General features: G+C 38.8%; 1 protein-coding gene across 10 annotated transcripts; it reads left to right on the top strand.

Annotated features, from left to right (window-relative positions):
* The first annotated feature begins 398 nt into the window (after nucleotides 1-398).
* TUBE1 (tubulin epsilon 1) lies at nucleotides 399-15,269 on the top strand. 10 transcript variants are annotated; one of them, XM_017739782.1, is made up of 12 exons: nucleotides 399-461; nucleotides 579-652; nucleotides 2,446-2,498; nucleotides 4,646-4,703; nucleotides 5,274-5,389; nucleotides 6,398-6,519; nucleotides 8,054-8,241; nucleotides 9,038-9,213; nucleotides 9,998-10,138; nucleotides 11,663-11,803; nucleotides 12,683-12,857; nucleotides 14,080-15,269. In XM_017739782.1, the coding sequence occupies exons 5-12, from the start codon at nucleotides 5,289-5,291 to the stop codon at nucleotides 14,236-14,238; spliced, it is 1,203 nt and encodes a 400-aa protein (XP_017595271.1). In that variant the 5' UTR covers nucleotides 399-461; nucleotides 579-652; nucleotides 2,446-2,498; nucleotides 4,646-4,703; nucleotides 5,274-5,288; the 3' UTR covers nucleotides 14,239-15,269. The 10 variants fall into 10 exon arrangements, with proteins under 10 accessions (XP_017595271.1, XP_017595265.1, XP_008635999.1 ...); XM_008637777.2 differs by having other exon boundaries at nucleotides 410-505; XM_017739776.1 differs by having other exon boundaries at nucleotides 2,446-4,703.
* The last annotated feature ends 63 nt before the right edge of the window (nucleotides 15,270-15,332 follow it).

The raw sequence follows: 15,332 nt of genomic DNA, 5'->3' as shown, positions 1-15,332 counted from the left end.
CCTGGTGGGAGGCTACATTACGGCATTTCCAAATGGCCGTTTTTTCATTTAATTTTTAATTTGTATTTTCATACCGTTTCACACATTTCACACCATCTCTCTGAATTACGTTTTGGGGGAAAATAAAACGTTTCTTTATCGCACCGTTTTTAGCCATAAAGGATAATGAACTGTAGTGTATGGAAATACTTCTGTTCTCCCGTACAGAGACTTTATTTCAGGTCTTTGTCAGGCCTCCTGTAGCTGAGCCTGGGCCTGCGGTCCCCCTCCGGTTCCCGTCAGACTTACAGGGTCTGAAAACCTCACTACTCCCCCGTACTGCCCGCCCCCCCGCTCCCTAATGGCACGTTCCACTCTCGGCGGGCAGGCGGCGAGCGCCCCGCAGCTGAGTCAACCGTTGGGACGTTCCACCGCAGGAACTCAGGGGGCGCGGCTTCCGGGCGCCGACTTCGAAACAGGAGGTACGCCTCCGGTTCTGCCATGACCCAGTCGGTGGTGGTACAGGGTAAGGGGGTCGTGACGCCCAGACCTCCCGCCGCCCCCTCCCCGTGCCTGAGCCGTGTTTCTCCCCTTTGCAGTGGGACAGTGCGGGAACCAGGTGGGATGCCGCTTCTGGGACCTGGCGCTGCGGGAACACGCCGCCGTCAACCAGGTAACGGCGCCGCTGCCCCGCCGGCCCGGGCCGAGCCGCCCTTCGCTGCCTTCCGCGCTCGTCGCTGTGACCGCAGAGCGCTGCGCTTGTTTAGTTCAACTAAGGGTGCTTCACTGTGAGCACAACCACCCCCAGGTCCTTGTGCTGTTTAACTAATCAGGAAAACAAATCGTAAGGTTAACTGTTAAGAGACCTTGTTAAATCACAGGGTAGGCAGTCACCAGCCGTGTGAAGTTCAACGGGGTTTGCCGGATCCTGCATCTGGGATGGGACAATGCTGGATGTATGGACAGACTGGGGAATGAGAGGCTGGAAAGCAGTGCTGTGGAAAGGGACGTGGGGCTCCTGGTCAATGGCAAGTTGAACATGAGTCAGCTGTGCCCTGGCAGCCAGGAGGGCCAGCAATGTCCTGGGGGCATCAGGCACAGCATCGCCAGCCAGGCAAGGGAGGGGATTGTCCTGCTCTGCTCTGCACTGGGGCGGCATCACCTCCAGTGCTGGGGGCAGTTTTAGGTGCCACAATGTAAAAAAAAACGTTAAGCTATTAGAGAACGTCCAAAGAAGGGCCACGAGGATAGTGAAGGGTCTTGAGGTGAAACCATATGAGGAGCAGCTGTGGTCACTTGGTCTGTTCAGCCTGAAGAAGAGAAGATGAGGGTCTCATTGCAGTCTGCAACTTCCTCATGAGCGGAAGAGGAGGGGCAGACACTGATCTCTTTCCTGTGGTCACCACTGACAGGACCCGAGGGAATGGCATGAATTTGTGTCAGGGAACATTTAAGTTACATATTAGAAAAGGGTTCTTCGCTCAGAAGGTGGTTGGGCACTGGCGCAGACTCCCCAGCACCAAGCCTGTCAGAGCTCAGGAAGCATTTGGACAACACTCTCAGGCACATGGTGGGACTCTTGGGGTGTCCTTTGAAGGGCTAAGGGTTGGACTCTATGTTCCTTCTTGGTCCCTTCCAACTCGATATATTCTGTGATCCTGTGATCCCTAATTCTGGTCAGCTTTCTCCAGCATTTTCACCCCAAAAAGCTCAGGATGTGTCCCTACAGCCAGGCATTAGCAGGTTGGAGGTAGTTAGCAACATGGGAGGGCTGTTCAGTGCTGGTACTTTTCCACTGGCAGTAAAACAAAAGAGGACACCCCCAAAGCCCACCATTGTTTTCCACGTTAGCTCATGCCATGACTTGCTGTAAAGTTTTACTGATCAAAATAGCAACATAAGGAGGGCACAGGATTGTGCTGAGTACCCTGAACAAAACCACTTTTCTTGCTGTGACTATAAAGCACTTAAATTATTTAAATTTGACAGATCTCTTTACCTATATGTTGGGGTAAGTAATTTCCATGCTATCCCTTGGCAGGGAGTTCAAGAATCAGTGTGCTGTCCTTTTCACAGAAATCCATGGGCGTTGGTGTCACAGGCATGGAGCCCGTGATGAACTCAGAGTTGTATCAGTGATGAACTGAGTCAGCTAAAGAGCAGATCTTCAATTTAATAATTGCCTTGGGATCTTCAGTAAACTACTGCAGTTGCTTAATCTTGTGCTGAAAAATTAATTTCCTAGTTACATTCTCCTCTCAGTTTTTAATAACAAGCTGATGTTTCAATGAAATGTTCTTTTTAGAGCTGACTAGAACTAGCTGGATTCAACAGAGATGTTCACTCGGTTTCAAGTGGTGAGGTTTGACAGGTGTCCTTCAGAGATCCCTTCCAACTTATATTATTCCATGGAAAATCACTGAGAATTTTTGACATTACGCATAATTTTGTGCTGTTTCCTTTTAGAAAGGAATTTATGATGAAGCCTTAAGCAGTTTCTTTAGGAACGTAGATACAAGGTAAGTTTTTATCAAGCGGCTCATGAGTTTAACCTGGTAGATCAGCACTTGTAGTATCTTCTTTTAATCTAAGTTACAGTTTTCTTTGTTTCGTGTCATTTAGCTTGTGCTAGTAAAAGATCTTGCTTTTTTGTATTCTCCTCAAAACCTTGTCTTTGCATTTCCATTTTATTTATACATACTTCAGTGGTTAAATGCATTGAAAGTGTGTGTGTTTGTTTTCCTTTCCTTTTGTACCTTCAGTGGTTAAATGCATTGAAAGTGTGTGTGTTTTCCTTTCCTTTTGTACCAAACGTGGACAGTCAGGATCTGATAGCTTTTGCCATTACAAATCACAATCAGATTGTGTGCCCTCTCAATACCAACCGAGCAGAATTTCTTGAAGAGTTATAAGAGGAATTGTATATAAGATAGATAAAACTGACAGTTTTTAAATCTTATTTATCTGACTATTTTGTTACCCAGAGTAGTGTCTATAATTGTTTTTTGTAAGTTAACCAATTCATACCTTAAAACCATTCAGTCATCTCTTATCTATCCAGTTAAAAAAATCCTTGCAGTTTGCAAGAAGAAAATGTGTACTTGAAATAGCCTGTTGCTTTTTAATTGATAAAAAAACATTTGACCAGCCTCTATTTCCTTCCATTATATGAAAAGGTTGCAGTACAGCATGTGATTTTAACTAGAACAGCAGTGAAATCCAAATTGCTTTTTCTCAAATTTTACCTCTTTGAAAGAACATTGCAAATGTATTGAGGTTTATTATTGTCATTCCTTGTGGGTATTTCCTTGAATATTTTTTTCTTTTTTTTTAAACCATAAAAAAATGTCTGTTTCTGCCAAATGAAACCACCAAATTTGTAATTGATGTGTTGGCTGCAGTAGAAACATTTGTTTTCTCGCTGAGCAACCTGGTCTAGTGAAAGGTGTCCCTGCCCAAGGCAGAGGGGTTGGGACTGGATGATCTTTAAGGTCCCTTCCAACCCAAGCCATCCCATGGTTCTAGGAATGTGAGGATGTTTTTCAGCAATTGAATCCAAGTGATTGAAGGTATGGTCTGGCATAAAAGACCACAAAGGCAATAGTAAGAAAAAGAAATGTTGTTTAGGGGTTGGTTTTATTTCTTCTTTGAATTTTGTTAGTCCCTGAAGATAAATTCTCTAGGTGGATTTACTGGTGCTATAATGTACTCCTATAGGTGTTGTGTAGGCTAGAGGAATCACATGAATATTGGAGGCTGCTGTGAGCTGCTCACCTAATGAGAAGTGTCTGGAGACCATCTTTGAGTGAGAAGGTGGAAAATCCTTGTGGAATCCAGTGCAGCCCTGTACTCTCTTCCCCTTGTTCCTGATGGGACTCAGTAGGTTCAGAACACTGGTTGGTGCTGTAGTGAATTTTAGCCGGTGTTTTGTGAATATAATGGTGGTTGAATGTAGAATGGTCAAGGACATACTTTAAATTTAGGCTTGGCCAGCTCCCAGATTAGGTAAATAATGGAAAAGATCTGTCTTCCAGTACCCCTGCCTTTTTTCCCCGTGTTGATTATAGTTTGGCCAGACCATAGTATCTCATCCTTTGAGTGGGAAAAAATGTGATTGTGACATAATGTATAGTCTGCTATGTTGGCTCAGTACAACCAGTCCTGGGAAAGAAGGAAGATTTAGTGATGCCAGCCCAGCAGGATTTCTGAGCTGGTTAATCATAATAAGCAGAATAAGTCAGTTACAGAGCTTTCACACCTCGAGCACAACCTCGAGTACTACCCCCACTGAAAAGCTCGTGGGGAGCTCTTTCCCATTGTATGATGTGGGTACACATATCACGTGCTGATAAAAGATAATCCTTTCCCGTTTTGGCAATGCTTGTAGAATTCCTACAAAGCTGAGGCTGTATCTGGGAGTAAACTTTTAATGCTTATCTTTTCAGCTTCCTGAAGTAATGTTTAGGATATTTCTGATTGAGATTGTGTTCTGTAGTTGTATTCCTTTTGGGAATTATGAAGTCTTAGCAGCATGTTCACAGTGTTTGTTTGTTTGCATTGTCATAGTCCTCCAAACACAAAATATAAAAGATAAAATTTTATTCCAGTATGTATTTTATGTTACAAATCTGCTCTCAGATTTTTTCTGTAACTATTTTTTTTTCAGAAGTGGTGGTAATGGTCCTGATATTTACAAAGGAAAAATCTGCTCTTTAAAAGCACGAGTAAGGCAATCTATAAAGGTCACTCTTTTTACATTGAATATTTATGTCCAAATGTGTGGGAATTTTCATGAAGTCCTTAAAATTGCATACAGGTTTAAATACGGCTTTGAATAGTAAAATTTCTAATAATAACTTTTAGTAATGCAGTAATACAGTTTGCTGCCAGTCTTGTTGAGTAATTTAAATTGGAATGTTAATAAAATTATTGCAGATATTATTAACTAAGGATTGGGTTTCTTTGAGCCACTTTACATGATTAAGAAAAAAGGAAACTTGAAACATAAAAATGTTTTAATTTCTTTATTCCTAAGTAGTGGGGCAAAATGGTATAAAATTTTAACTAAATTTCACCATCTGAAATGCGGTCCTATTGAACAACTTCTAGCAAATCAGCTAAGAAGAATCTGCTTGGTCTCCGAGTTAACAACTGGCGGGGGGGGAAAAGGCTTCTCTGGAGCAGAGTAGAAACAGAATTCCTTTTATATTGTAAATAATTTTATATTTCTTTGTGTGATTATTTCAAGGGTGGTTTGCTTACTGACTGAATTTTGATTCTTTCCATTCTCAAAGGCGCTGTTGATTGACATGGAGGAGGGTGTGGTAAATGAAATTCTTCAGGGACCATTGAGGGATGTGTTTGATAGCAAGCAGCTTATCACAGATGTTTCTGGTTCAGGAAACAACTGGTGAGAACCTCTTTAGAACTCATTTCTTAGCAGCTAATTAGATGGCATTTGAAAGGGGAAATGATAACCGTAGCTTTTTGTGTCGTTCTGCACCTGGAGAGCTGCAGCATTTTACCAGCAAACTTGGAGTCACTGTTGCCTGGAGGAGGGCTTTGAAAAGGCTCTTACAGAAGAATAATTCTGCTGATATATCATTTTGTCTTTTTTTCTCTCTCTCTTTTTTGATTTTCTTTACAAAAGAACATGCTTTTTATTTTTGTTTCTTTGGCATTCAGCTGCTTTCATTGCTTAGTCGAAGCCATAATCTAGTTTGAGACTGTGCAGCTACTGTGGAAATGAGATATACGAACAAATGCACTTCTGATTTCTAAGCACCACAGAGTCTGGCTTTGTGCATATAAACTACATTACCAAAAGAGAAATTCAAAAAAAGATTGATTAACATAATGAATTCCAAATTTTCACGGAGACCTTAATGTGCTCTAATAATATTCAGTGCACTACAGACTGGAAAGCAAATCACCAGCAAATGTACCAAAAGAGAGTGCAATATGGGGAATAAAACATTCTGTAACTTTACCATCTAGCAGACAAGTGTGTTGGAAATGAGCTGTTTGGGGGTTTTTTGTTACTGTAGCAACTGACTTGCATAGTACTCAAAAGATGATCTTTCACATCACTTATCACATAGGGGATATCTTTATTGTTAAGGACTACATAGCTTCCATTTCATTACTACAATTAGATCATCCAGTTTATTTCCTTTTCAGTACAGAATAATAAGTGCACACTCCAAAGCTGTGAACTTAGAGCTGTTTGCATCCTCAAAGTTAAAACCATGTCCTGACTGCATATGCTCATTTGTAGTCACAGCTTAGAAACTCACAGATGGGGTGTTGCACCCAGCTTTGGACTCTGAACTCTAAAATATCACATAGAAGGAGTTAAAATAAAAAATTGAAAGTTTGATTGTTGGGGAGTTTTTTAAAGTACTTTTCATGTCCTCAGGGCTGTAGGTCATAAGATCTATGGCTGTCAGTACCGGGAAAACATAGTGGAAAAGCTGAGGAAGACCGCTGAACATTGTGACTGTCTACAGTGTTTCTTTATAATTCATTCCATGGGAGGTGGTAAGTAATCTTTTTATGGAGAGTATGATGGCAGTAGCCACAGATGGAAAAAAAAAAAAAAAATTGAAAATAAAATCAGTATAATAATCTACATCATTCAGAATGCAGATTAAAAAAATAACATAGTCCCCATGACTCTTTCACTAAGGCCTTTTGGGACTTGATATAATTTTAGGAAATCCCTCACATTGTTCAGCATCTCATGGTACCGGTTCGTGTTGGCATACATTTGCTGGAAAATGGTGGTGACGTTTCCAAAAATAGTTGCATAAAGAAGAGCTGGAAAAAAAAAAAAAAATTGAAAATAAAATCAGTATAATAATCTACGTCATTCAGAATGCAGATTAAAAAAATTAACATAGTCCAATTAACTGGACCTGTAATTATTTATCACTTGTTTTGTTAGAGCACTGAGGAACTCTAGTGTGCTATCCAGAACAAAAATGCAGCTAAAATTCTAAAGATGAGGCAATGAGTAGATCAAGACAGGTACCAAAGACAAACACTGAGGTATTACTGATCAGAAGAAGGGTCAGTGACCTCTGAACACTGACTACATTGTTACAATCAAGTTGGTTTTAATTGTGAGGAAGGAGTTTTCCAAAAGGCTTTAAAGGAGACTTCTAATGTTGCTTAACTTTAGAAAAACTTTGTTTTTCTGTTTTCCTTCTACATAATTCTATTGAATCCAATCTAGTTACTTTGTTAATAAGCCAAAAAGAAGAATCCTATACAGTGACAATTTTGTCATTATTGCATGCCACTAAGCCTTCCTACCCCAGAAACCTACGTGAGACTAGCACGTATTATAACTGGTTATGATGGTAAAAGACACAGAAGATAGCTCTAAATATGAAGCAAAAATTTTGTCAAGGGCCTTTTTTGTGGCCATTTGCTTAATTTCAGAGACCCTGCAGATGCTGCTTCTGTTATTGTGAAAACTGGTGTCTTGTTCATAGATTAAATTGTCTGCCACTGAGAATGTAGCTGAATGTTCAGAAAAAGATGACAGTTCAGTTCTCAGAGCTGCGTGCTTAGTGTTAATGAGGAAAAAGCCTCATTAACAGATGTTAACACTAAAGTGCTGGGGGGAAGGGGCAGTTATGTTTTACTGAAGAATGAGAAAACTTCATAAAGAAACCCTAAAAGAAAAATATGTATTGTTGGGGCAGTTCAATGCTTTTAAGCAAATGTGTTTCATAATTCAAATAAAAGAATTGAAAAAAAGAAGTAGAAATACTAGGTCAGAAAAATGTTTGTTACATAATAGGACTTTATGGTTTGCAGAAATTTTTGAGAATGTATACTTCATCCTGACTGACATACTGTGGGAAATAATTTTATTACTTAATTATTTTCCTGTCTGGGAAAAACCTTTCTACCTTAATTACATTTGAATAGCCTCTACTGAAGCCAAATGCTTCAGAAAATATTCATTAACATACATAATTGAAAAGTTGTATGTCTCCTACATGAGTCTTAGAGCCTAAGATAACATGGGGTCCTCTCTCATTTTGTCTTCATTCATAATTAGGGACAGGGTCTGGTCTTGGAACTTTTGTACTAAATTTGCTTGAGGAGGAATTCCCAGAAGTATATAGATTTGTTACTTCAGTTTATCCCTCTGGTGAAGATGATGTTATTACTTCTCCGTATAACAGTGTTCTGGCTATGAAGGAGCTTAATGAACATGCAGACTGCGTACTACCAATAGAGAATGAAGTAAGAAATAATATTCTATTTCTGTAATTTTTTTTTATTAGACAGTGGAAGTGTCTCTTCCTTTTCTGTACTGATTTGAGTACCAAGTCTCCAAATGCATAATTTAATTTTTTTAAGTAATAATTGAACTTCTAAGTCACTTGCAAGCTTTTGAAATGAACATGGGTATCACTGAAAAGTTGTTCTGCTCCTTCAAAGTAAGGAAAGTGACTTTTCTCATGTCCGTTTCAAGGTAAATGGTGAAAAGCTTCTACTTACTGAGACAGAGTGTCTTCTTTTAGCAATCAATCTGTGCATAGTATTAGGGTCCTGCAAGGGAAATGACTAGCCTCTCCAGATTCCAACAAACTTAACTGTGCTGATTAGTGATATGGGAATCATAGATATACCTGACCTTGCAAAATGCTAGATAGATTTGAATCTAGCTTCAATGACTGGCTGTTTGCTTATGAAAAAAGCAAGAGAAAGTGAAATATAGTTAGAGACTATATTTTTTGTTTCACAGGTGTTATCTTCTAAAACTGCATTTTAAATTTTCATAAGGATTTTGAATAGTTGAATAAAATTCAAACTTTTGAGTCAAGCTGTGTACATATTTGTAATATGTAAGGCGCAGACTTTTAGAAACACTTCAGTCACCTGGAATTGCTCAAAAGTTGGACTTAGATGTAGCAAAGGCATAATCTTTGAACTAACAGTACAATGTCTGAGCTTTCAAGATTATTAGAAATGAAAAATTGGGGTGCTGAATTTAAAAGTTCTTTACTTCTGTGCTTTTTTTCCCCCTCTGTCAAAGTCTCTGTTTGAGATAGTTAATAAAATTCATCAGATGATCAATTCTGGGAAGTTAGGATCAACTGTGAAGCAAAACAGCTTGGTAACATCAAGTGCAGGCAGAGCAAAAACACTACAAGAGAAACCATTTGATGCGATGAATAACATCATAGCCAACTTGCTGCTGAACATGACAAGGTAAAGGTTACTCCTCTGTAACAAAGTAGGATTGTGGGAGGTGGTGTGTGCTGTAAGTATGCAGGCCTGCATGAACTTGAGTAATACTAATTGGTTTTCATTCAATATGAGTCTTCTCTTTTTAAGAATTGGTAACTAAATGCTAAAGTAGTTGGAAGTATTCAGATTGTAGTGGTGTTGCTTTAGCCATGATAGTCTTATAACTGAAGTAAGTTTATAGGTAGAAGGATACTGTCTTCCACTAGTGGTTAATGGAAACCACAGAGGTTTCCCCTTCTAGGCCAGTTGTATTATTTTATAAATATTGTCAGATAATTTTTGCTCCTAAACTGTCTATTGCTGCAAGAAATATACTTCTGGAGTATTGGCCTGTTTTTCTTTTAAACAGCTTGTCAGGAATGCTAAGTCACGTGTTTTATTATAGCCTGTTTAGTAAAAGTGGCAATAATTAACTGGTATTAACCAGCTGGTATTAATTGACCAGTATTAACTAGTATTAATCATTATTAATACTGAAAATCAGTACTAAAGACTACAATTGGGAAACAAGGAATCATTCTTGGTAATTTACTGTTCTTTAATGGAAAGTATAAATAAATAAGACATAGCACTGTTACTGCCAGACGTGAAAGTTTTGTAATTATACTTGAACACGTGCTTGAATGGTGTGCTATTTTACAGTTTTATTGTACAGAACAGCTGAAAAATATTTCATGGAAGTTTGCCTTATAGAAGTGATTTACTTAATTTGTAGCAGTTTCGTAACAGTTTGTTCATTTTTCAGCTCTGCTAGATTTGAAGGTTCCCTAAACATGGATCTTAATGAAATCAGCATGAATTTGGTTCCATTTCCTCGACTTCATTATTTGGTTTCAAGCTTGACTCCTCTGTATACACTAACAGATGTTAATGTTCCTTCTAGAAGGTAAGAAAAAATATTATTGGAGTTTCAGATTTAAAGCTTAATTTCTGATTCTTCCATAGTTTTCATTTAAAAATTCCATTCTGTAGCAAAACTAAGGGTGGAAGTTCTAAAACTTGTACATCTGCCACATTTTCAAGTTCATCCTGCTGATTTGAGGAACATCTGTCTTCCCTTTCCTCTGTAATGATTGAGCCAGTAAACTTGACATCCTTTTAATCTCTGCTGGAAGTGTTTCTGTTGGGAAAATGTAATACTTAGAACCCACACCACAAATTTTTTGAATAACAGTTTGCACTTGACTGACAAAATACTCTAAAGACAAACAAGGAATTAACTAGACTCTTTGTGGACATAACAGCATCTTACTTCAGTCTGGAGATGCAGTGAGTGCAGTGAGCCTATTTAACATCTTATTGTAATGATAAGCTGACATGTCAAATTTTGTGAGATATTTATCGCTCTGACATGGCAGAAAAATAACCTGTTAAAATAGATTTTACTGGGTTTGGTGGATTATATTCAGTCAGCAAGAGGCCCAAATAGCAGCAGAGGCAGCTAAGGATTAGTGATGGAAGTATGCCCAGTGGAGAAGAGGGCCGGCCCACCCTTATTTTGCAATAGCAAGTTGTGACAGTCAGGTCTGTTGAAAATATACCTTGAAGAGACAGTACCGGGCTGGGGCGAAGGTAGCAGACTACAAGGAGATGGTCAGTCAAAGATGTTTCAGGATGAAGTGGGAACAGCAATATTTTTGTCTCCTGTATTATTTTTTTTGTAATAGGCAGATTGTGGCAGAGGTGATACAAAGAAAAAGAAATAGAGATTATAAATGTAGAGCATTTGGGACAAATGGAAAGAATAGCTTAGATGTTGTGGGTCCACAAAACACCATCTTTGGTATCCCATAGTACAGTAAAACTTGATTAAGGAAATGAAGAGAGAAAGAATATGATCTGAAGTGTCATCTTTTAAAGCAGTCATGTGTGATAAAATTAGAATAAGTAGACTAGACAAGTATGTACAGCCTGTCTTTTCCCAAATCATTAATCAAAATTAATACAGTTCTGTGACTCATTGATCCTTTTAAATAATGAAGTGTAACAGGCAAATAGTCAGTTCTGTAAGGATCAGCAGCACTTTGATACTCCTTGTCAGATCCTTCCCAGTGAGATTGGCCACTCAAATTGCCACATAACCAGAACCCCAAGTAGTTAAATCCTTTTACGTAATTTTAAGATGTTGTAACCATTGCCCCCAAATTGCCTTTATAAAGGCAACTTCTCTGACTCAGCAGTGGCTTGTAACTTGAGGGTGAGGACAAAATTGATCCAGTATGTTTTTAAAAACTTCTAATGCCAACGTATGTACATATAAAGGTTTGAATCTTTCCTATCATTTATGGTCCTGGGTTAAATGTACTTTTATCCAGAATTTTATGAACTTTTAAACCCTGAAGATGGGCATTCTGAAGAACTTCTGTATCCTACTTCAGTAAGAGGAGATAACTGTTTTCTTTTCACCCAGGTTGGATCAGATGTTCTCAGATGCATTTAGCAGAGATCATCAACTAATTCAAGCAGATCCAAAGCACAGCCTCTACCTCGCCTGTGCACTTCTTGTTCGAGGAAATGTGCAGGTTTCAGACCTTCGCAGAAATATTGAAAGGTTTGTAATACCACACAGAGTAGTCATGGGATTTGTACTGAAACTGATGGCAGTTGTCCGGAGCATTCCAACTTTTCATTTGAGCAGTTTCAGTACCAAATCAGTTTACTCTGACCTCCTTTTCTTAATTTTAGAAGGGAAGAAAACATAATTAACTTATGTAATGAGTGAAAATAAGTCATATTATGCCTGGACTTCCAAATAAAGAGAGGTGCTACTCCTCTCTTTCTCCAAATTGCAAACGAAAGCAAAGTCCAGCCTTCCAGGGGTCTGTCAACAGCAAAGGATGTTGGAATCATAAGTTCTGTAGTAGAAGTTTGTTTTTGCTGAACAGAAGGCCCCTCTCTTTCATGGTTACTTTCATGGAGGTAGGAAATCATCCTTATTTTAACAATTTTGCGTTGTTAGCATCCATTTTCTACCTTTTACACTATTGAGCTACATAGATGTAACAGGAAAGGCAAGCAAAATGGAATTTATAGGCATACAAGGGTACATGGGGAAAATTTCTGAGAATCTAAAGTATTTTACTTATTTCAAAACTACAGGTAGACTGATTGTCCCCACCCAGTCTGCCCCTTTACTAAATCTCAGAGTGCTCACAGTCCCTTTTATAGAAACAGGTACTTGTAACTTCGCTTTTCAAATCCTGATATATTAAGTTAACAAAACAAAATTGATGTTTGCAATTTAAATTTAAAATAGAGACACAATGGTTTAGTCTGAATTCTAAAATGTCTTATTTATAGTGATAGTTACAACTGTCCTCTTTATTCCTGGGTGCTTAAATGTTAACCTTTTTGGGCTGTTAGCTGAGAAAAGAAACTTAGCCCTTTGTGTTCTTTATATTCCTTAGATAACTAAATTTTTGTATCACAGGTTGAAGCCTTCTCTGCACTTTGTCTCCTGGAATCAAGAGGGCTGGAAAACTGGTTTGTGTTCAGTACCTCCTGTGGGCCATTCCCATTCCCTTCTGGCTTTAGCAAACAACACCTGTGTAAAACCAACTTTCATTGAACTCAAAGACAGATTTATGAAGCTCTACAAGAAAAAGGTGCAACTCTTATCATTAGTCCATTCGTAGTCACTAATCATTAGCATCTTGTATAATTGGAATGCAAATCGTAGTGTCACGAAGGGACTGCTTATAATTAACAGCCCAAGGGTTTTATTTGTGTCACCACTCAAGGAATCACTCCAACAGTTGCCGCTTAAAAAGCTTAAACCCCTTATTAATTTGTACCTATCTGGCAACATCACAGAATCGTAGAATGGTTTGGGTTAGAAGGAACCTTGATCATCTGGTTCCAGCCCCTCTGCCTTAGACAGGGACACCTTCCACTAGACCTGGTGGCTCAAAGCCCCATCCAACCTGGCCTTCCAGGAATGGAGCATCCACAATTTCTCTGGGCAACCTGTTCCAGTGCACAGTAAAGAATTTCTTCCTAATATCTAATCTAAACCTTGGTGTCCACCAAGCTTTCTCCCACTTTCCTTCCTCAGTAGGACAGGAGAAAAGTACAGTGAAAAACTTGTGGGTCAAGATAAAGACAGGAAGATCACCCACCAGTTATTGTCATGGGCTAAACAGACTTGGCTTAGGGAAAATTAATTTAATTTATTGCCAATAATAAATAGGCAATAGGAGTAGGACAGCAAGAAACAAAACAAAAACTGAAAATACCTTCACCTCCACTCTACTGCCTTCTTCCCAGCCTCAGAATTCCACTTCTGTTCCTTCTTTGCTGATCTTAGTGTCTGCAGGGCTGTTTCTGTCATGCTTTCCTAAATCTGCTCTCTCACAGCTGTTGTGCAGCATTTTTACCCCTTGATAAATAAGTTGTCACAGAGGCATTACCAGCATCACTAATGGGCTCGGCTGTGGCCAGTGGCAGGTCCGTATTGGAGCTGGCTGGGATGGTTCTGTTCAGCATGGGGGCAGCTCCTGTTACCTTCTCACAAAAGCCACCCCTGCAGCCCTGTGCTCCCCCTGCCACCAAAACCCTGCCATGTAAACCCAATATGCAGCTGGTCAGGTGTACCCGAGAAGACAATATGAAAAGATGGGTATTTAAGAAGTCAGTAATATCTACTGTGATTCACTAGGGGATTGTTACCAAAGTTGCCAAGTGTTTAAACAAGGGATGTCATGATAGAAGTCTCTAAGCCTCCTTTCGACAGTGCTTGCATTCCCCCCTTCAGCGCAGGCTAAATGGTACTGAGCCAAAGCAATTGAATACCAGGAAAAGGATAACACATTTTTTTTATTCTCTTAGGCTCACCTTCACCATTACCTGCAAATAGATGGGATGGAGCAAAGCTGTTTTTCAGAAGCTATATCCTCTTTGTCTGACCTAATAGAAGAGTATGATGAACTGGATGCTACAAAAGGTGGGCCTAGAATAGATCCTTCAAGACTGAAGATAGCTGTTTAGAGAAGGGAAAGCTGATTGAAAAAAAAGAAAAGAAGAAAAAAGCACTTTCCCTAATCATCCAGCTACTTCAGTTAACCAGAATGACTTGTAGCATGCCTGGCTATTGTAATTCCAAAGTGGGACCAGAACAACAGCTTCCTTACCTCAAAAGTTGTCATTAAATGGTGATCCATGCCTGTAAGAAAGATTTGAAGGCACCTAATTGTGGCTGGTATCAGTAAGGACAGTAATCCTACCTGTGGAGTAAATTCACACACCATAGGCTGTGAAGAAAAGGAGGAGAGGTTGTAGCAGCCAAAAATGTAATTCTTTTCTCAGACTTTCAGCTTATGGTAAACTAAAGGTAGGTCTTGCTTCAAAGAGGGATCACTGTTGCTAGATTTAGTTTTTAACAAGCAACTACGAAGAGAAGAAAAGCCCATGTAAGTCTTTTCAAAGATGAAAGCAAGTCTCTAATGAAACTGGTTTCTTACACTTTGCAGCAGACATTTCAGAATGCTCTAAGCTATGTTCCTTGCTTCAGTATTTTTTCTTCTGTGTTGTACTTAGCTATATTAAAGCATTCTCAGTTTATACCAAAACTGGAAATAACAGAAAATTCCAAAAAATAAATTTTGTTTCAAGTATTATACTTGGAATATTAATTAATATTTTAATGATTCATATTAATGAATGCTGAGTTGCACTTGATAATGAGATAATACAGAATACCTCTGAGCAAAACATGCACTTACGATGAAGTTATAATGACCATTTGGAGAAAAACGCTTATAGCCTTGAAAGAATGCAAGTAAAATAGATGTTTTAATATTTATAATTATCAGGGTAAGCAGCTTTTTATATTGCAGTAAGAACTTCTACAAATTAGAATGTACAGCTCTTTCCAGTTGCTTGCCAGTGAACTGTTATAGATCAGAATGGATTGACACAATGATTACTTGAAATTTGAAGTCCTTCTAGCAGAGTTGGAGTGGATATGTAAGTAAGCACAATTTTGAATGTATAATATTCAATAAAGTATTGTGATAACATTTGTTGAGAGCATTTTTTAAGAAAATGTTTTAAAAATAGCAATTTTCTTAAAATCTTGCATC

The sequence above is a fragment of the Corvus brachyrhynchos genome, unplaced genomic scaffold (genome assembly GCF_000691975.1).
Source record: "Corvus brachyrhynchos isolate BGI_N302 unplaced genomic scaffold, ASM69197v1 scaffold14, whole genome shotgun sequence".
Classification (NCBI taxonomy): domain Eukaryota; kingdom Metazoa; phylum Chordata; class Aves; order Passeriformes; family Corvidae; genus Corvus; species Corvus brachyrhynchos.
Note: the sequence above shows the minus strand (reverse complement) of the source record. Positions and strands in the feature narration are given on the sequence as shown.

Coding starts and splice junctions, on each gene's coding strand:
- TUBE1 (XM_017739776.1), top strand. CDS start 4,437: ATGTTTAGGATATTTCTGATTGAGATTGTGTTCTGTAGTTGTATTCCT. Junction 6,520..8,053: donor AATTCATTCCATGGGAGGTG/GTAAGTAATCTT, acceptor ATTCATAATTAG/GGACAGGGTCTGGTCTTGGA. Junction 9,214..9,997: donor TTGCTGCTGAACATGACAAG/GTAAAGGTTACT, acceptor TTCATTTTTCAG/CTCTGCTAGATTTGAAGGTT.